The following is a 20,825-nucleotide window of genomic DNA, read 5'->3' on the forward strand; positions in this document are numbered from 1 at the left end:
ACAGAAGATAAATGGAGGACTCACTATCTGACCTCTCCGACAGAGGGAGAGAGAGAGAGATTAAAGAGGAGAGGAGAGCCGACAGAACGGATGACCTGTGTGTCAGATACAAACAGAGAGGAGAGACAGACGGAGAGGAGGGAAGAAAAGAGTGAATGGGTGAGAGATGGGAATACACTGACCTCCTTGTCTCCTTTCTTTTTTCTCGTCTGGACTGAAAGAGACTCCACTTCGCTCTCAAACTGGTCCACCTGCATGTTCAGCGTGTCTATCGTATTCTGCGGGAGAGAAGAGAAAGAAGAGGAGTTAAAGATAAAGTGCCGTTCAGATTTACAGAAAACAAACACAAACACACAGTTAACAATCTGCTTTATTTATTTATTCCCGGGAAGATTACACAAATCAGGACAGGGGCGTATGGGGAAGCAATAAAAGTAACTGCACTACACCGCCAGACCAGTAGAGGGCAGTAAGAGAGAGATGAAGGACGTACAAATAAGACGACACCATAAGGCGTTTTTCGACCGGAGGAACTTTACCCCTGAACTACGTGTGTTTCGACCAGTGGACCCAGGGTCTAAATTTAGGGGGGTAGTACTTTTCAAAGGTCCCGGGACTTTCGTGGGGCAGGGTCTGCAATGCTGAACGTGTCTGATTGGTAGATTAACTGCAGTGTTTTTATTCTGCCCGCCGTCCACAATAACATCACACACATCTGTGATTCACTTGATTTCTCTTTCTTTCATTAGTTTTTATTTGTTCTATCTTTTTGTATGTGTGTGTACTTTTCAAAAGAAGAAGCTGTGATTCTCTTGATTTAGCAGCTTGTAACAGTAGTCTTCTCTCAGCCCACCGTGAATGCGTCTCTCCTTCCGGTGTTCCGGTTTTAAAAGTGACCCTGTAAACTGGAGACCTTCAGCTGAACTTGTCAGTGTTTGTGGAGTTTACACAGCTGTTGAAACACAGAGGGAGTTCCTGGGAATGCAAACTAGTTTAGTTTTTATTAAGATTTCAAAACATCCTCATCAGATATTTAATGATGGTCTAAAGACGTTTATGAGGGATGCATCCGGCTGAGAGTCTCCAGTTAACAGGGTCACTGTTTAAACCAAAACACCGGCCGATCTCTGCCACGGCTTTTTGAGTTCAAAAGGATTTTAAAGCCGTGTTGAAACGTCTTTGCTACTCGCGCTTATCTCCTCTCACGTGTTGATTCAGTGAATCCATCTGTGATGAAATATAGCACCATCTAAAACAGCGCCAGCTGAGTCTCTTCATGCTAACAGGCTAACTGTTGTGTTGCTCATAATGATACCTGCCTGTCCGTCTGCTTCTATGGTGTCATCTGTGGTGAATGGCATTCGTCTTTGTTTTACTGCCCTCTACTGGTCTGGTGGTGTAGTGCATTTACTTTCTTTTTTTTTCTCCATACGTCACTGGCCGGATTTACACAATCTACCCGGGACTTCAGCCCACGGTCCAAACGCACACAACAATGGAGGCACAGGAACCTTTTAGTTCCGGGGAAAGTGGTTCTGGGGGCTAAAAGACCCCGGAACTCTTGGTGTGTATGATTTTGAATGAATGCTGCTTCAAAGCGTAGCTCACCGTTAGCCACGTGCCGACCTCCTCCTTCTCCTTCTGAGCCGGGTCCACCTTCTGGGCCAGACCGAGCCCTTCTTTAGAGTACGCTTTAGTCTTTGTTTCCCTCTCCACGACTTTGAACCGCTCCATTTGCTGCAGAAAGACGAAGAAGGAGAAGAAGAAGAAGAAGATAAATCACACAGTTAAAGGAAGAACAGACACACATGTTGAATTTTAAATGACCTTTACAAGACAGAAAATCTGGGTTTTCTGAAGGTCACTGTCGGGAAAAAATAAATACTACAGCTGGCGCAGGGAGAAATATAACAAGATTAAAGTCATATATGTAGAATTAAAAGCTGACTTATATTGTCTTTAAGATCTGAGGGTTTTTTTCAGATAAAAATGTACAAGAATTAGAGATTTGATTGCTAACTTCAGTGACATGACTCAAAACTCAGGAGGGGGACATATATATATATATATATATTTTTTTTTTAAAGGAGTCACATCTTTCTACCCTGAGGTGTTCGTCTTAAATAAAATAAATGATTAATAATATGACCTTCATCAGTGAAATTATAAATTCTAATACGTGATTTTTATCACTGCCAACCAGCTTTGCAAATGTAGATTGTGGAAACAGACGTTTTATATTGATCTTAGATACATTTCCATCTTTCTGACGGAGCTGTGAAAAGAAGAACTCAGCAGAAGCAACTTAATCATCAAAATTAACCCTCTGATTCTTTGATAATGTGTGAAAATAAAGTTGTAAAGGTTCAATAAAATAATCAGAAATTAAAAAAAAAAAAGTGGAAGCAAGTAAAAAAATTACAAAGTAAAAACAAATATTTTCTGAGATTAAATCGGGAAAGAAATAATTAAAACATCAAGGAATTATTAGAAAAAAAATCTCCTTTTACATAGAAGTGGTGGTGGTTAAATTGTATAATTTAATTAATTTAATTGAATTAATTAAATTCATTATTTGCTATTTCAATTTTGATTTCACCTTAAATGTAATTTCAATTTAATTTAATTAAATTTAAATTAATTTCATTTAATTATTTAAATTAATTATTTGTTATTTCACTTTCAATATAATTTAATTTCATTTAATTTAATTTCAATTTCGATTTTAATTCAATTACATTTTAATTTAATTTGCTTATTTCATTTAATTAAATGTAGTTTATAATTGAGGAGAAAAATGTTGAATATATGCATAAAAAATTAAAGTTATAGTGATTAATTTAAGATAAAAAAAAAAGAATATTCATGAATAAAACCTGGAAAAATAAAAGGTCTACACACTTTTTTTACACACAAATTTTTGTGTTTAAAATTTGAAATTCAGAGTTTCTTTGGTGGATATAATTTATTTGAAGTGGTAGAAATATGTTATTTTCCGTTCGGTCTTTTACGTCATTATCGTCTTAAATTACATAAATCTACTACAACAGACCCGAACGTCACACCAGAAGAGTCATTCTGTTCCTGAAGGTTGTTTCAGCCTCTCTTCCTCTCAAACAGAAAAACCACATCCTTGATTTTTACACCAAACACGTCTTCAGGCCTCAAAGACTCTGAGGCTCCAAACTAAATCTGCGTCGTCTCTTTCTGATTCTTGGCCGAGAGGAGACGTTCCTCACACACCACAGATGTTTCCTGCTGGGTTTTAAAGGCCGAGCGGATAATTTCAGGTCCACCATGAAAACCAGAGGAAGTCTTGAAGAGCAGCTTTGGGATAAGAACCGGCTCATCAGGATCAGAGGGAGCTGGAGAGCCGCTCATTGTGCAGGCAGGTGGCTCACATTCAGTCCGGCTCAATAGCCCTCATCAAAGGCTCGTGTGGCTCTGCGGTCTGACGGGCGGGGAAGCTACGCTAAAGAGCAGGTGGTGGATATCGGACCGGCTCCCATGATTCCCTGCTCTCTTTGAAGGATGCCAAAACCAAAACCAGCGTGGTGCAGAGTCGTGTTAAAGGGCCAGTCTGAGGTTTTATGTTTGCAGGTGGACTGTGATTTTGTGCTCTTAAGCAGATACAGCTCGAACACCACGTCACTTTAAAGGTGACATATCATGCAAAATTGACTTTTTAATGGTTCTCTACCTGAAATATGTTTCCCTGGCATGTCTACAAACCCCCCGAGAATGAAAAAAATCCATTCTGCCCCTGTTTTGATTTCTACACCTTTCTGTAAATGTGTGTGAAACGAGCCGTTTCAGACTTTTGTGTTTTTCTTACGTAACAACAATATCCGGTCTGTCACGGAGTCAGAGCTCGGAGCTTGTTCAGCCCATAGACTGTATAAAATAATACTGAATCCCTCCCCCGTTTTTCATTACCTGCACAAATGTGTGCTAACAAGGAGCTTAGGAGGGAGGCATGCTAGTTGTAGGCTGTCTTAATAAACACAAAGGTCGGTTTTACTCCCCACGTCTGCAGATTTGAAGATCTAGTGGATGATTTTTATTTGTCATGGATAAGTGCTAGCGCTAATTAGCATAGCCACATAGCTATATGTTCGTAGCTGTAGCTGTAGCTGTAGCTGTAGCTGTGTACCAAGACACACGTTGACATACTGACAAATAAACAACAAGAAACACTAAATCTGTGACCAATCCTTCATAAAAGGTCCTGCTGCCTTTCTGGCAGAGGTCGGTTTTACTCCCCACGTCTGCAGATTTGAAGATCTAGTGGATGATTTTTAGTTATCATGGATAAGTGCTAGCGCTAGTTAGCATAGCCACATAGCTACATGTTCGTAGCTGTGTACCAAGACACACGTCTACATACTGATAAATAAAACAACAAGAAACACTAAATCTGTGACCAATCCTTCAGAAAGGTCCTGCTACAGGCGCCTCTCCGTCAGGATCAGATTCTGGATCAGATTCAGAGGGTTGAAGTAACGTGATCTCTGAGCAGCCGTGTATATTCAGCCAACATGTAAACATTAGATCAACGTGCTGGAGAGCCGAGGCACATCCACTTCCTGAGGGGGCGTGGTCAGAGAGAAAACAGAGTGTTCTGATGAGGAATGAAGAAGAGGACTTTTCAGGCATGCCAAAATCTGATTTTAAAGTGTTTTTTTGAGCATAAACTTTAAAGACATGTTTTGGGGACCTCTTAGACCAATATATATTGATGAAAAAAGCGTGATATGTCCCCTTTAAAAGGAGATGTATGTCTGGTTCCTAAGTCCCGCCCCCTTTGGATCTGTGCTCAAATCAGAGTTGAGAAGTGGCAAGTGGAAGTACATATGCTCCTTGGCCTCCAGGTCGTACAAAACTCGACTGCCTGACTTTAAACCAAGACAAAAACAATCACTGCTGACCTTTAAGGCTATGCACGGCCTATCTGCACGCTACATGTCTGACCTCTTGGTCACATAGGAGCCGGTCTGCAGCCTGAGATCCTGGAGAAATGAGCTCCCGAAACACGGAGGAAAAAAGAGGAGGGGTTGAGCATTAACAGTCAAACAGCTGCTCTGGGAGTTTGACTGTTCTTTAGATTTCACCTGTTCAGGTTGAAATCTCTTGTAGGCCTCTTATTTGCTTTATGTTGTTTGTTTTATTTGTGTAATGCACTTTATAACTATGCTTGGGTGCCCTTTTAAATGTTCCTTGTGTGTCTCACACAGGCACCGGCCAGAAGGCTTTCGGCTGCAGCTCATACAGAATGCTGCTGCTCGAGTCCTAACAAGGACCAAAAAAGTAGACCACATTACTCCAGTTCTTAGATCTCTACACTGGCTTCCTGTCTGTCAGAGAATAGACTTTAAAATCCTGCTGATGGTTTATAAAGCACTGAATGGTTTAGGCCCAAAATACATTGCTGATCTGCTACTACTTTATGAACCACCTCGACCTCTGAGGTCATCAGGTACTGGTCTGCTTTCAGTTCCTAGAGTCAGAACGAAACATGGTGAAGCAGCGTTTAGTCATTATGCACCACATATCTGGAACACACTCCCTGAAAGCTGCAGGTCTGCTCCAACTCTCACCTCTTTTAAATCAAAGACTAAGACTTTTTTATTTGCCACTGCCTTCCTATCTTAGATTATTTTAACCCACTTTAAATTAAAATTTTAATGTAATTTTTAATATTTTTCTAATTTTCCTTTTCTTTTCTGTTTTATTATATTTGTCATTTTAATTGTGTTCTTTTATGCCTGTCTGAATGTTTCCAATGCTTTTAATGTGTTAATGTAAAGCACATTGAGTTGCCCTCGTGTATGAAATGCGCTATACAAATAAAGCTGCCTTGCCTTGCCTTTCTGTTTTTATGCCCCTAGGCTGTGGAACTCTTTGCCTCTGGACATTGGAACAGCGAGATCTCTGGGTGTTTTTAAAAGTAAACTTAAGTCTTACCTTTTTAATCTAGCTTTTAATTTGCAGTCATTTATTTTAGCCCTGGACTGCATTATCATTGTTATTATTATTTGTATTATTATTTTATTATCATTTTTATTATTTTTATCATTATTATCTAAACCATTGTTTTAACATGTATTTATTTATCTTATTTATTTATTGTGTTCATCTGATCTTGTTAACTCCACCTTATTTTTAACTTTTATTTCCACTCTTACTTATTTTAATTATTTTACTGTGTTGATTTTCTTTTCTTGTCAAAGTATTTCTTTTTTTTTTTAAATCATGCCTTTTATAATTTTACCATTGCTGTTGTTTTCCTACTGTCTGTTACTCTGTGAAGCACTTTGGGCTGCATGTTTTTATGTATGAAAGGTGCTATATAAATAAAGTTGAGTTGAGTTGAGTTGGTTACCTAGAAACATTTCCAAATTTCTCAGATTTGTGGATTCAATAAGGCACGTGTGTTTCAGTTCCTGACATCAACGTAAATCTTTCAGGGTTAAACCTCAGTGTGTATTTTGATGTCCACAGAAAGTGTATCTTATCTGCCAGGACTTGCTGTAGCCGTTGTAATGTTACATCTCTGGTAATTCTTCACGTCAACATGAGAAGAGGATCATGGCGGACAGCAACATAAGATCCAAAGTTCGGCTTCACTAAAAATGATAACGACACGGTGAGGGAGGAACAAAACAAACACTGACATGAATTCAGTTGTGAACTGAACTGTTGTGACGTCTAGCTTCAGATGTGCATTTATCTGGAGGTCAACAAATCATATGAACAAATGTTTCAAATATATATTTTACTGGATATGAGTTCAGAAAGCTCCTCTCTCAAGATGAGTCCCCTTGGTGTTCACTTTAGGGATGAAGGGCGAGATGAACTGGGAGAGAGAGGAGGAAAGTCTCTGAGGTGACAGGGTTACACCTCTTTACTACTGTGGAGTCACAAACATTCAGGTATGTTGATTTTGTTTTAGACTCATGTGTTTTTGTTTTAATTTAAATAGTTTGGGTTTCTCATTTTCCTCATTGATCCATCCTGATAAGAAGAGTACCTGATGTTTACTCCCAGCAAGCTTCCCAAATGTTTTTCAGTTTTAATCTCAGATCCATCTTTACCAAACAAAGTCTGCAAACAAACTTTATCCAGCCTTTTTCAGGACAACCTTTTCTCAGTTCTCCATTAAATACCCCACAGACATCACAGGCTGGAGAGAGGAGAGGATATAAAACAGTTTCACTCACAGGATCTTCTTAAAAACTGCAATTTGTTCTTAAGAACGATTTGTGACTGAGGCCCAGTGCTCTTAACTTTTGTTTTGCAAAACGCACTAAAATCAAATCTCTTCCTCAAACGGATTTGATCTCCAGGGCTCTGAGAGATGTAAAATAAATGCAGAGGTTCACCATGCAGGTAAAGAAATCTATCAATATTCATTTACAGAGCGCTGAATCACAACAAAAGAAAGTCTGGACTGTCTTCTTTGTGATCACTTAAATTCTGCAAACATGAGAAGTTTAAAATGTTGCAGGAAATCCAGTTTTTGTCTCTGTTCTTTAAAAAAAATACTCTGCAAAGCGAGTGAAATATTGATCTATACAGTCACGTAAACCACATCTGGAGTTTTTTTTGTCTCTTTCTAGAGTTCAACACACACACACACACACACACACACACACACACACACACAGACACACACACAGACACACACACAGACACACACACAGACACACGCAGACACACAGACACAGACACAGACACAGACACAGACACATACACAGACACAGACACACAGACACACACACAGACACACAGAGACAGAAACAACACACAGACACACAGACACACAGACACACACACAGACACAGAAACAACACACAGACACACAGACACAGAAACAACACACAGACACAGACACACAGACACAGAAACACACACAGACAGACACACAGACACACACACAGACACACAGACAGACACATAGACACACAGACACATAGACACACTGACACACAGACACAGAAACAACACACAGACACAGACACACAGACACAGACACACAGACACAGAAACAGACACAGACACAGACACAGACACACAGACACAGAAACAACACACAGACACACAGACACACAGACACACAGACACACAGACACAGAAACAGACACACAGACACAGACACACAGACACAGACACACAGACACACAGACACACACAGACACACACACACAGACACAGACACAGACACAGACACACAGACACAGACACACAGACACAGAAACAACACACAGACACAGACACACACAGACACACAGACACAGAAACAACACACAGACACACAGACACACACAGACACACAGAAACAGACACACAGACACACAGACAGACACAGACACACAGACACACAGACACACAGACACACAGACACGAATCCTGCAGGGAGCGTTTTAACGAACGCAGCTCTCCTCTGCCGGGTTCCTACTCACCGTCTCTATGAGTTTGCGGTTCTCGACTAGCTGCCGTTTGTCTTTGATCTCGTTGGATGCCACCCACGTCTTGATCTGGTCTCGAAGACGCTGAGGGGCCACAAGAAGAAGAAGAAGAAGAAGAGGAGAGAGAGAGAAGGAGAAGGATAGAGCTTCATGAGTGAACAGAAAGTCGAGTCCAGCAGTCATGGATGCTGAACTTGGTGCATGAAGCAAACAGGCTTGGCTTGGAGTTTGGTCTGCATGGAAACAAACTGAAGACACACACACACACTAACTCTTGCTGACTGTGATGATATTTAATACACACACACACACTGACACACACACACCCAGGTTTCTCTGTCACAGGTAGAAGTGTGATGTGTGTTTACCTGTAGCTTCTTAATCTCTTTCTTGAGGTCTGCTTCATATTTCTCCTTCTGGTTGGCATTTGCTGCGTTGTGTAGCTGAGAAGAAGAAGAAGAAGAGAACAAAGTTTAAGTTCATCAGGTCTATCGTGAGACCGGATTCTAAATTACTCATGTGTCTGATGGGATAAAGGTCTGGTTTCAGCCTCTCTCGTCTCCACACAGAAGAGTCTGTGGTGACTGAGACGTCGGCTGATGACCCGAGTGAGGTTAGCGACGTTAAGTCAGACTACAGCCGTGTTTGAGGCGACGATGAATGAGACCAAAAAAAAACCCAGATTATAATGGGACTACAGACCTGCTAGCCGAGGCTCAACGGAGGATGGAGGTGTTTGAAGAGGATGAGGAGGATGAGGAGAAGGAGAAGAAGAGAGTGGAGAGTGAGGTCAGTGACTTTACTTGATTTTAGGATGACTGGAAAACAGCGATCACTAATACCAATAAGAGTGAGTATAAATAATAAACAAATGATTAGGAAATTATCATGGAATCATAATAATAATAATACAAATAATAACTATAAAGTTAAGTTTCAAAATCATAATAACAAAGAAAATACAAATACAAATAATAATGCTAAAACAGAAATATAAATGATGAAATTATAATAATTAAATAAAGAAACTGATAAGACAATATTGATAAAACTTAAAAAACAAATAACAGTGTTATAATAATAATATTACAAGAGTTTAAAAAAATGAAATAAATAATAAAAAAAATATAAACAATTATAATAATGATAAAATAGTAGTATAAATAATAAAATAATAATTACAACAATGCTTTAAAAAACAGTAGAGTTAATATAGTAATATAACAAGAGTTTTAAAGTAATAATAATATTAAAAATATAATTTATTAATACAAATAATATTGATACAAACATAATAACAAATAACAGTGTTATAATAATATTTCAAATATTTTTAAATAATAATAAAATAAAAATGATAAAAATAAAAATAAATAATAATAATGCTATAATGATGGTTTAGATAATAAGAATAATCGTTATAATAATAATAAATAATGGTGTTAATATAATATTACAAGTGTCTTTAAATATAATAATAATGTTTAAATAAAAAGAATAATGATAGAAATTAAAAATAAATATAATCATAACATTAATTATAGCAATAATAATGTTACAAGAGTTTTAAAAATAATAATAAAAAAAAAAGATAAATATAGAAAATACAATAATAATTATAATAATGCTATGATGATGGTTTGGATAATAAGAATAATCATTATAAAAATAATAATAAATAATAGTGTTAATATAATTATATTACAAGTGTCTTTAAAAATCACAATAATGTTTAAATTATAAAATAAATAATTATACAAATTAAAAATAAATATAATATAATAATTACATTAATTACAACAATAATAATGTTACAAGAGTTTTAAAAATAATAGTCAAATATTTATGATTAAAAAATAAAATAGAATAATAATAACAATGTAAATGATGATTATAATAATAAAAAATGATTATGTCTGATGATTCAAAATAATAAAAAGTTCCTGGAAATTAAATTTTGGGATAATAAATATGACAGTTAAAAATGTGATTGTTTATCTTATGTTTAAAGGAATTTAGATCTCGAGCACTGATTTACAGTGTAGCCGAGGATGTAAGGTTCCAAGTACGTCTCTTTTATTATTCATAATTCCTTCAATGTGTGTTTCTCTGGTAAAGTTTCCTTTGTCCACCTCACATCTGATATTGAATATTTTTATGCTAAGACAAAACCCAAAGAAAAATGGCTCTAAGAAACAGTGATGGGCATTCTGACAATTTTCTTACAATCAAACAAAAAGTATCCTTCCATGATCTTTCCTCACCTTTTGCCAGATGTCTTCAAACTGTTCCACTCCCTCCGCTACTTTTTTCAGACATCGATCTATTTCACCTGAAGGGGACGAGAAGAAAACACAACACTCCTTATCAGCTGAGCCAATATAAACACGTCAAAACAGGAAGAGCAACTTTCAAAACACAGTTTAACTCATGACCTCGAGTACAGACCCAGAGTGTGAGGGTTTAAAGCCACTCTGTGTTTGAGAAGTGAGAGTGTGCTTCTTTAAACACACACAGACACACACACTCACACACACATGAAAACAACACAGAGTTCAACAGCAGGAAGTTTACAAAGTGCGTTTGACATCTCATGAAATATGCAAATCATAAAAGGTACATTGTTTTTGTTGTAAGGGAGAGGTATGAGGGTGTTTCTGTTAAACGGCCTGCCTACATTGCCTCCCAGGTATGACATCATCACCACCTGACCAATGCAGTGATGAGATGAGTTTTGATTTTCAGATATTTGATTAATCCAGGTCTTGACGATGGATTCTTATCTGCCTGTTTCGGTTGATTTAACATCACACACATCTGTGATTCACTTGATTTCTCTTTCTTTCATTAGTTTGTATTTGTTCTATCTTTTTTGTATGTGTGTGTACTTTTCAAAAGAAGAAGCTGTGATTCTCTTGATTTAGCAGCTTGTAACAGTAGTCTTCTCTCAGCCCACCGTGAATGCGTCTCTCCCGGTGTTCCGGTTTTAAAAGTGACCCTGTAAACTGGAGACCTTCAGCTGAACGTGTCAGTGTTTGTGGAGTTTACACAGCTGTTGAAACACAGAGGGAGTTCCTGGGAATGCAAACTAGTTTAGTTTTTATAAAGATTTCTAAATATCCTCATCAGATATTTAATGATCGTCTCAAGACGTTTATGAGGGATGCATCCGGCTGAGAGTCTCCAGTTAACAGGGTCGCTGTTTAAACCAAAACACCGGCCGATCTCTGCCACGGCTTTTTGAGTTCAAAAGGATTTTAAAGCCGTGTTGAAACGTCTTTGCTACTCGCGCTTATCTATTTTCACTTTTTTTCATGTTTTTCTGCTTTTGGAGCACAATTTCAAATTTGAAGAAAATTAATTTTTCTACAGGCTCCGGGTCAACTTTTTTGTCAAATTTGTTTTTCAAATTTTTTTTTTCCCAATTTTTTTTTTTTCAAAAAAAAATTTTGTCACATTTTTTTTGTCAGTTTATTTTTTTGTCAAAAAAAATTTCAAATTGTTTTTTCAAAATTTTTTTTTTCAAAATTTTTTTTTCAAATTTAAATTTTTTTTTTTTTTTTTTCTCAAAATGTTCCAAAAACCATTCACAATCATTGTTTTTTCCATCTGTGATGAATGGCATTCGTCTTTGTTTTACTTCCCTCTACTGGTCTGGTGGTGTAGTGTCAAAAGGGTTTTGAAGGCGTGTTGAAACGTCTTTGCTACTCGCGCTTATCTCCTCTCACGTGTTGATTCAGTGAATCCATCTGTGATGAAATATAGCACCATCTAAAACAGAGCCAGCTGAGTCTCTTCATGCTAACAGGCCAACTGTTGTGTTGCTCATAATTATACCTGCCTGTCCGTCTGCTTCTATGGTGTCATCTGTGATGAATGGCATTCGTCTTTGTCTTACTGCCCTCTACTGGTCTGGTGGTGTAGTGCATTTACTTTTTGTTTCCCTCCATATGTCACTGGCCTGATTTGCACAATCTACCCGGGACTTCAGCCCGCGGTCGAAACGCAGACATCAATTGGGGCACAGGAACCTTTTAAGGTGCATTTTGACCAACAGTTCCGGGGTCTTTCAACCCCCAGAAGCACTTTACCCTGAACTAAAGGCTGGGTCAACTTTTTTGTCAATTTTTTTTTTTCTAATTTTTTTGGGTCAAATTTTTTTTTTTGTCAGTTTTTTTTTTGTCAATTTTTTTTGTCAGATAGATTAAAAAAAAAAATTTAAAATTTTTTTTTCAAAATTTTTTTTTTTTCAAAATGTTCCAAAAACCATTCACATTCATCGTTTTTTCCATCTGTGATGAATGGCATTCGTCTTTGTTTTACTTCCCTCTACTGGTCTGGTGGTGTAGTGTCAAAGGGTTTTGAAGGCGTGTTGTAATGTCTTTGCTACTAGCGCTTATCTCCTCTCATGTGTTGATTCAGTGAATCCATCTGTGATGAAATATAGCACCATCTAAAACAGCGCCAGCTGAGTCTCTTCATGCTAACAGGCTAACTGTTGTGTTGCTCATAATTATACCTGCCTGTCCGTGTGCTTCTATGGTGTCATCTGTGATGAATGGCATTCGTCTTTGTCTTACTGCCCTCTACTGGTCTGGTGGTGTAGTGCATTTACTTATTGTTTCCCTCCATATGTCACTGGCCTGATTTGCACAATCTACCCGGGACTTCAGCCCGCGGTCGAAACGCAGACATCAGTTAGGGCACAGGAACCTTTTAAGGTGCATTTTGACCAACAGTTCCGGGGTCTTTCAACCCCCAGAAGCACTTTACCCTGAACTAAAGGCTGGGTCAACTTTTTTGTCAATTTTTTTTTTCAAATTTTTATGGGTCAAATTTTTTTTTGTCAATTTTTTTTGTCAGATAGATTTAAAAAAAAAAAATTCAAATATTTTTTCTCAAATTTTTTTTTAAATTTTTTTTTTTTTTCAAAATGTTCCAAAAACCATTCACATTCATTGTTTTTTCCATCTGTGATGAATGGCATTCGTCTTTGTTTTACTTCCCTCTACTGGTCTGGTGGTGTAGTGCATTTACTTATTGTTTCCCTCCATATGTCACTGGCCTGATTTGCACAATCTACCCGGAACTTCAGCCCGCGGTCAAAACGCAGACATCAATTGGGGCACAGGAACCTTTTAAGGTGCATTTCGACCAACAGTTCCGGGGTCTTTCAACCCCCAGAAGCACTTTACCCTGAATTAAAGGCTGGGTCAACTTTTTTGTCAAATTTTTTTTTTCTATTTTTTTTGGGTCAAATTTTTTTTTTGTCAATTTTTTTTTGTCAGATAGATCTAAAAAAAAAAAATTTCAAATTTTTTTTTTAAATTTTTCTTTTTTCAAAATGTTCCAAAAACCATTCACATTCATTGTTTTTTCCATCTGTGATGAATGGCATTCGTCTTTGTTTTACTTCCCTCTACTGGTCTGGTGGTGTAGTGTCAAAGGGTTTTGAAGGCGTGTTGTAACGTCTTTGCTACTCGCGCTTATCTCCTCTCACGTGTTGATTCAGTGAATCCATCTGTGATGAAATATAGCACCATCTAAAACAGCGCCAGCTGAGTCTCTTCATGCTAACAGGCTAACTGTTGTGTTGCTCATAACTATACCTGCCTGTCCGTCTGCTTCTATGGTGTCATCTGTGATGAATGGCATTCGTCTTTGTCTTACTGCCCTCTACTGGTCTGGTGGTGTAGTGCATTTACTTATTGTTTCCCTCCATATGTCACTGGCCTGATTTGCACAATCTACCCGGGACTTCAGCCCGCGGTCGAAACGCAGACATCAATTGGGGCACAGGAACCTTTTAAGGTGCATTTTGACCAACAGTTCCGGGGTCTTTCAACCCCCAGAAGCACTTTACCCTGAACTAAAGGCTGGGTCAACTTTTTTGTCAATTTTTTTTTTCAAATTTTTATGGGTCAAATTTTTTTTTGTCAATTTTTTTTGTCAGATAGATTTAAAAAAAAAAAATTCAAATATTTTTTCTCAAATTTTTTTTTAAATTTTTTTTTTTTTCAAAATGTTCCAAAAACCATTCACATTCATTGTTTTTTCCATCTGTGATGAATGGCATTCGTCTTTGTTTTACTTCCCTCTACTGGTCTGGTGGTGTAGTGCATTTACTTATTGTTTCCCTCCATATGTCACTGGCCTGATTTGCACAATCTACCCGGAACTTCAGCCCGCGGTCAAAACGCAGACATCAATTGGGGCACAGGAACCTTTTAAGGTGCATTTCGACCAACAGTTCCGGGGTCTTTCAACCCCCAGAAGCACTTTACCCTGAATTAAAGGCTGGGTCAACTTTTTTGTCAAATTTTTTTTTTCTATTTTTTTTGGGTCAAATTTTTTTTTTGTCAATTTTTTTTTGTCAGATAGATCTAAAAAAAAAAATTTCAAATTTTTTTTTTAAATTTTTCTTTTTTCAAAATGTTCCAAAAACCATTCACATTCATTGTTTTTTCCATCTGTGATGAATGGCATTCGTCTTTGTTTTACTTCCCTCTACTGGTCTGGTGGTGTAGTGTCAAAGGGTTTTGAAGGCGTGTTGTAACGTCTTTGCTACTCGCGCTTATCTCCTCTCACGTGTTGATTCAGTGAATCCATCTGTGATGAAATATAGCACCATCTAAAACAGCGCCAGCTGAGTCTCTTCATGCTAACAGGCTAACTGTTGTGTTGCTCATAACTATACCTGCCTGTCCGTCTGCTTCTATGGTGTCATCTGTGATGAATGGCATTCGTCTTTGTCTTACTGCCCTCTACTGGTCTGGTGGTGTAGTGCATTTACTTATTGTTTCCCTCCATATGTCACTGGCCTGATTTGCACAATCTACCCGGGACTTCAGCCCGCGGTCGAAACGCAGACATCAATTGGGGCACAGGAACCTTTTAAGGTGCATTTTGACCAACAGTTCCGGGGTCTTTCAACCCCCAGAAGCACTTTACCCTGAACTAAAGGCTGGTTCAACTTTTTTGTCAAATTTTTTTTTCATTTTTCTTTTTTCAAAATTTTTTTTTTGTCAAATCTTTTTTTTTTCCAAAAAATTATTTGTCAAATTTTTTTGTCAGATATATTTTTTCAAACAAAATATTTCAAATAATTTTTTTTAATTTTTTTTTTTCAAAATGTTCCAAAAACCATTCACATTTATTGTTTTTTCCATTTGTGATGAATGGCATTCGTCTTTGTTTTACTTCCCTCTACTGGTCTGGTGGTGTAGTGTCAAAGGATTTTAAAGGCGTGTTGAAACGTCTTTGCTAATCGCGCTTATCTCCTCTCATGTGTTGATTCAGTGAATCCATCTGTGATGAAATATAGCACCATCTAAAACAGCGCCAGCTGAGTCTCTTCATGCTAACAGGCTAACTGTTGTGTTGCTCATAATTATACCTGCCTGTCCGTCTGCTTCTATGGTGTCATCTGTGATGAATGGCATTCGTCTTTGTCTTACTGCCCTCTACTGGTCTGGTGGTGTAGTGCTACCCGGGACTTCAGCCCGCAGTCGAAACGCAGACATCAATTGGGGCACAGGAACCTTTTAAGGTGCATTTTGACCAACAGTTCTGGGGTCTTTCAACCCCCAGAAGCACTTTACCCTGAACTAAAGGCTGGGTCAACTTTTTTGTCAAATTTTTTTTTGTCAAATTTTTTTTTTCAATAACATTTTTGGGTCAATTTTTTTTTGGGTCAAATTTTTTTTTTTTTTTAAACATTTTTTTTGTCAAATTTTTTTGTCAGATAGATTTAAAAAAAAATAAAAATTATCAAATTTTTTTTTTGCAAATTTTTTTTTCGAATTTTTTTTTTTTCAAAATGTTCCAAGAACCATTCACATTCATTGTTTTTTCCATCTGTGATGAATGACATTCGTCTTTGTTTTACTTCCCTCTACTGGTCTGGTGGTGTTGTGTCAAAGGGTTTTGAAGGCGTGTTGAAATGTCTAGTGCATTTACTTTTTTTCCTCCATATGTCACTGGCCTGAATTGCACAATCTACCCGGGACTTCAGCACGCGGTCGAAACGCAGACAACAATGGGGGCACAGGAACCTTTTAAGATGCATTTCAACAGTTCCGGGGTCTTTCAACCCCCAGAAGCACTTTACCCTGAACTAAAAGGTTCCTGTGCCCCCGTTGTTGTCTGCGTTTCGACCACGGGCTAAAGTCCCGGGTAGATTATGCAAATCAGGCCAGTGACGTATGGAGAAAAAAATTTTTATATTCAATAGTATTTTGAAATCTTAATAAAAACTAAACTAGTTTGCATTCCCAGGAACTCCTTCTGTGTTTCAACAACTGTGTAAACTCCACAAACACCCGTTCAACCGAAAGTCCCAGGACCTTTGAAAAGTACTACCCCCCAAGCAGTGGCTTCTGCTTTTTCTGCTTTTGGAGCACAATTTCAATTTTGAAGGAAATGATTTTTTTCCACTGGCTCCGGGTCATTTTTTTTTCAAAAAAATTTTTGTCAATTTTTTTTTTATCAAAATTTTTTTTTTCAAATTTTTTTTTTCAAATTTTTTTTTTCAAATTTTTTTTTTCAAAATTTTTTTTTATTTATTTATTTATTTTTCCAAATGTTAACGTTCCTGCAGTGGAAAAACGCCTTTAGTTCAGGGTAAAGTAGTTCTGGGGGCTAAAAGACTCTTGGTTGAAATGCACCTCTGGACGTCTGAAAGTGTGCCGTGGTATCTAACACCAAACGTTAGCAGCAGATCCTTTAAGTCCTTTAAGTTAAGAGGTGTAGTCCCCGTCAATCAGACTTGGTTGTCCCACATCTCACAGATACTCGATTGGATACAGTACGGGGAGAATTTAGAGGCCAAGTCAACACCTAGACCTTGTTGCACAGGAGTCCACCTCTGATGTCACATTTTCTAATATTCGTCTGGTGTTCATTTGTTCGTTTGTCGGGTCCCTGCAGGCGGACGATGAAAGATGCAGCAGCCTGGACTTGAAGCTGTAGTTTGAGTCTGACCTTAAACTGCCTTGATGTGAAGATTCAGCTGCGGGTGTGTTATTTTTAGATGAAAGTCTACCTCCTCGGTAATAATACATCACATTTTGACAGAGTCTCGTTTGCTTGATCTTCTTAGTAGAGAGATTTTAAAAGGAGGGAACATGTATGTGTGTGTTTTGTGTTTAATGTGACAGCAGTGGAGTTTGAGGGAGTCACAGGAGCACGCGTGAAGGGACGGCCGACGATGACAGAGGTTTCTCCCTCCTGTCAGAATCTGTGTTTTCATCCTGAGCTGATGAACGTCGGTTTTTTAAAAAAGCAGGAGGACTGTGAGAGAAGGAGAGAGCCTCCAGGTCTGGATCGGGTTACAAAGCCCGGTGTGGTGAGCGTAAAGCTTAGGATGCATTAACATCAGAGTCCTGTGAGCTGTCCCGGTAATCAGTCAGCTTCAGCGACAGACAGGCGCTTTACATTTTTAAAATAAAAGCTCAGAGAGGAGACGAGAGGCGAGCGGCGAGGAGTCGGAGCCTGGAGCACGCTCTGCTGTCTGCTGTGAGAAGTGTGTCAGCGTGAAGCTCTTACACACACGTCAGACAACGAGGGGACGCAAAGACAGCGTGTGGACAAAGAGACATTCACACTCAACTCACACACCCCCAGTTCAACCACCAGGAGGAGTCTGGGAGCCTTCACCAAAGACGCACATGTAACTATTAACTATTATCTTTAAATCAGCATCATGAATCCGCCTCAGCTGTTGTTTAACGTGGCCTGATTTCAAGCCCTTCTGCAGCCGGCCTCAGTCAGGACGGGCACACTCAAAAATCTGTCTTACATTGGACTTCCACCAGATCCGTGTCCAGTCCGCCTCCATGCTCTCTCGTCAGGCTTCGTATTCAGATCCTAGCATGCAGCAGGACCTACGGACAGCTGGAGTCATGTGACCGAGGTTTTCCTGCAGTAATCACTGAATCCAGGATTCTCCTCCTCCTCCTCTCCTCATCCATGTTGTCTTTCTGGTCCTCTGAAAACCTCTGACCTGTTGACTCCAGGCCTGGCTCCGCTCATCATGACTTTGGTTTGTTGTTGTAGTTAAGTGAAATACGATCTGGTGATAACACAGAGTGTTTTATTCTGAAAATTAACCGGATGTTTTCATTTTGTTTTGGTGAAACCTGACTTCCTGTCCTGCTCCATCTGCTCTGTTGAGATTGATGCGTCGTGCTCCGGCATCCGGCAAAAAATAGAAGTCCTATGTATCTGATCTGGAGGACTCCAACCTGCCGGATCAGATACGCAGCCAGAATGCAACAGAGTGGATCCAGTGGAAGTTAACACATTGACTAGAATAGGAAGATTTGGTGGAATTTGGCCCTTTAGTCTTTTGCCTCAGCTTGGGATCTATGTTGCTCCTAAGATGTTGTTTCATTAACATTTATTTACGGGAGAATTTCTTGATTTTAGTTTGGAAGAGTTCTGGATTCGGTTTGTCGTCGGATTATTGTCCAATCAATGTATGGAGAGCAAAAACAGGCGTAACACTGTCTGCTGAAACAACATCCTGGCAATCTGACCATTTCCTCTCTGAACAGATACTCTGTTGAGATTGACGGCACATCTGATCCGGAGGGCTCTGATGTGCCGTATCAGATACGCAGCCAGAATGCAACAGAGCGGATCCAGTGGAAGTTAACACATTGACTAGAATAGAAACCTGTCAGATTTGGTGGAATTTGACCCTTTAGAGTCTTTTGCCTCAGCTGGGGATACATGTTGCTCCTAAGATGTAGTTTCATTAATATTTATTTAGGGGAGAAGTTCTTGATTTTAGTTTGGAAGTGTTCTGGTTTCTGTTTGTCGTCGGAGTATTGTCCAATCAATGTATGGAGAGCAAAAACAGGCGTAACACCGTCTGCTGAAACGACATCCTGGCAATCTGACGATTTCCTCATCTCTCTGAACAGATACTCTGTTGAGATTGACGGCACATCTGATCCGGAGGGCCCTGATGTGCCGTATCAGATACGCAGCCAGAATGCAACAGAGCAGATCCAGTGGAAGTTAACACATTGACTAGAATAGAAACCTGTCAGATTTGGTGGAATTTGACCCTTTAGAGTCTTTTGCCTCAGCTGGGGATACATGTTGCTCCTAAGATGTAGTTTCATTAATATTTATTTAGGGGAGAAGTTCTTGATTTTAGTTTGGAAGTGTTCTGGTTTCTGTTTGTCGTCGGAGTATTGTCCAATCAATGTATGGAGAGCAAAAACAGGCGTAACACCGTCTGCTGAAACGACATCCTGGCAATCTGACGATTTCCTCATCTCTCTGAACAGATACTCTGTTGAGATTGACTGCACATCTGATCCGGAGGGCTCTGATGTGCCGGATCAGAGACGCAGCCGGAACGCAACAGAGTGGATCCAGTGGAAGTTAACACATTGACTAGAATAGAAACCTATCAGATTTGGTGGAATTTGACCCTTTAAAGTCTTTTGCCTCAGCTTGGGGTCTACGTTGCTCCTAAGATGTTGTTTCATTAATATTTATTTACGGGTGAAGTTCTTGATTTTAGTTTGGAAGTGTTCTGGATTCGGTTTGTCGTCGGATTATTGTCCAATCAATTTTTGGAGAGCAAAAACAGGCGTAACACCGTCTGCTGAAACGACATCCTGTCAATCTGATGATTTCCTCTCTGAACAGATCCTCTGTTGAGATTGATGCGTTGTGCTCTGGCATCCGGCAAAAATAGAAGTCTTGCTTATCTGATCTGAAGGGCTCTGATGTGCTGGATCAGAATGCAACAGAGTGGATCCAGTGGAAGTTAACACATTGACTGTGATGCACCGAAGAAGGACCAGACACGGATCTGATGGAATTTGGCCGAGGACTACATCCTCTGTGTATGGGCCTATAATTTTACCTTACCTCAGTTTTAGAAGGTGAGAGGACACGATTATCCGTCTTGTAGCACACTCAAAAAATGCAAATTCAGCTTGCTTCTAATCTACGATGGAGCATCCTGTTGGAGGGTAAAAATATAATCCAATCCAGCTTCCTTAACCGCCTAAAAATGCAACACTCTTAAGACTTAAGAGCCTGACACCGACGCAGAGAGAGACAGATAGAGCTCAGGTTAATCCATCACGTTTGTGCTGAGGCTACAGGAACCAAACCTGATTTATTTTTGACTCCACTCTGGAGCCCAAAAACTTCCACCTGGCAGGATGTCAGCTCACAGAACTCACAAGATACTACGTGAGACTTTGTGTTAAAGCTGCTTTTACATCACATGACACACGACGCGCTGAAACAAAGCAGCCATGATGAACTTTAGGGTTTGTGTGAGGCTTCTGAGAGGGACAGGAGGGCGGAGCTTATCACAAAGAGGTT

At 38.9% G+C, this 20,825-nt stretch overlaps 1 protein-coding gene across 4 annotated transcripts in view; it reads right to left on the minus strand.

The window, feature by feature from the left end:
- LOC117827641 (CCR4-NOT transcription complex subunit 3-like) overlaps window positions 1-20,825 on the minus strand; it is a 53,307-nt gene that overhangs the window by 26,116 nt on the left and 6,366 nt on the right. For 2 of the 4 annotated variants that reach the window (XM_034704265.1, XM_034704263.1), the window contains exons 3-7: window positions 10,733-10,800; window positions 8,837-8,911; window positions 8,463-8,552; window positions 1,609-1,737; window positions 183-278 (exon numbers count right to left, since the gene is read on the minus strand). In XM_034704265.1, coding sequence (XP_034560156.1) covers window positions 183-278; window positions 1,609-1,737; window positions 8,463-8,552; window positions 8,837-8,911; window positions 10,733-10,800 — 458 coding nt within the window. Of the gene's footprint in view, window positions 1-182; window positions 279-1,608; window positions 1,738-8,462; window positions 8,553-8,836; window positions 8,915-10,732; window positions 10,801-20,825 lie in introns of all 4 variants that reach the window. The other 2 variants (XM_034704264.1, XM_034704262.1) reach the window with 1 other exon arrangement.

This window comes from Notolabrus celidotus, chromosome 16 (genome assembly GCF_009762535.1).
Source record: "Notolabrus celidotus isolate fNotCel1 chromosome 16, fNotCel1.pri, whole genome shotgun sequence".
Taxonomy (NCBI): Eukaryota; Metazoa; Chordata; class Actinopteri; order Labriformes; family Labridae; genus Notolabrus; species Notolabrus celidotus.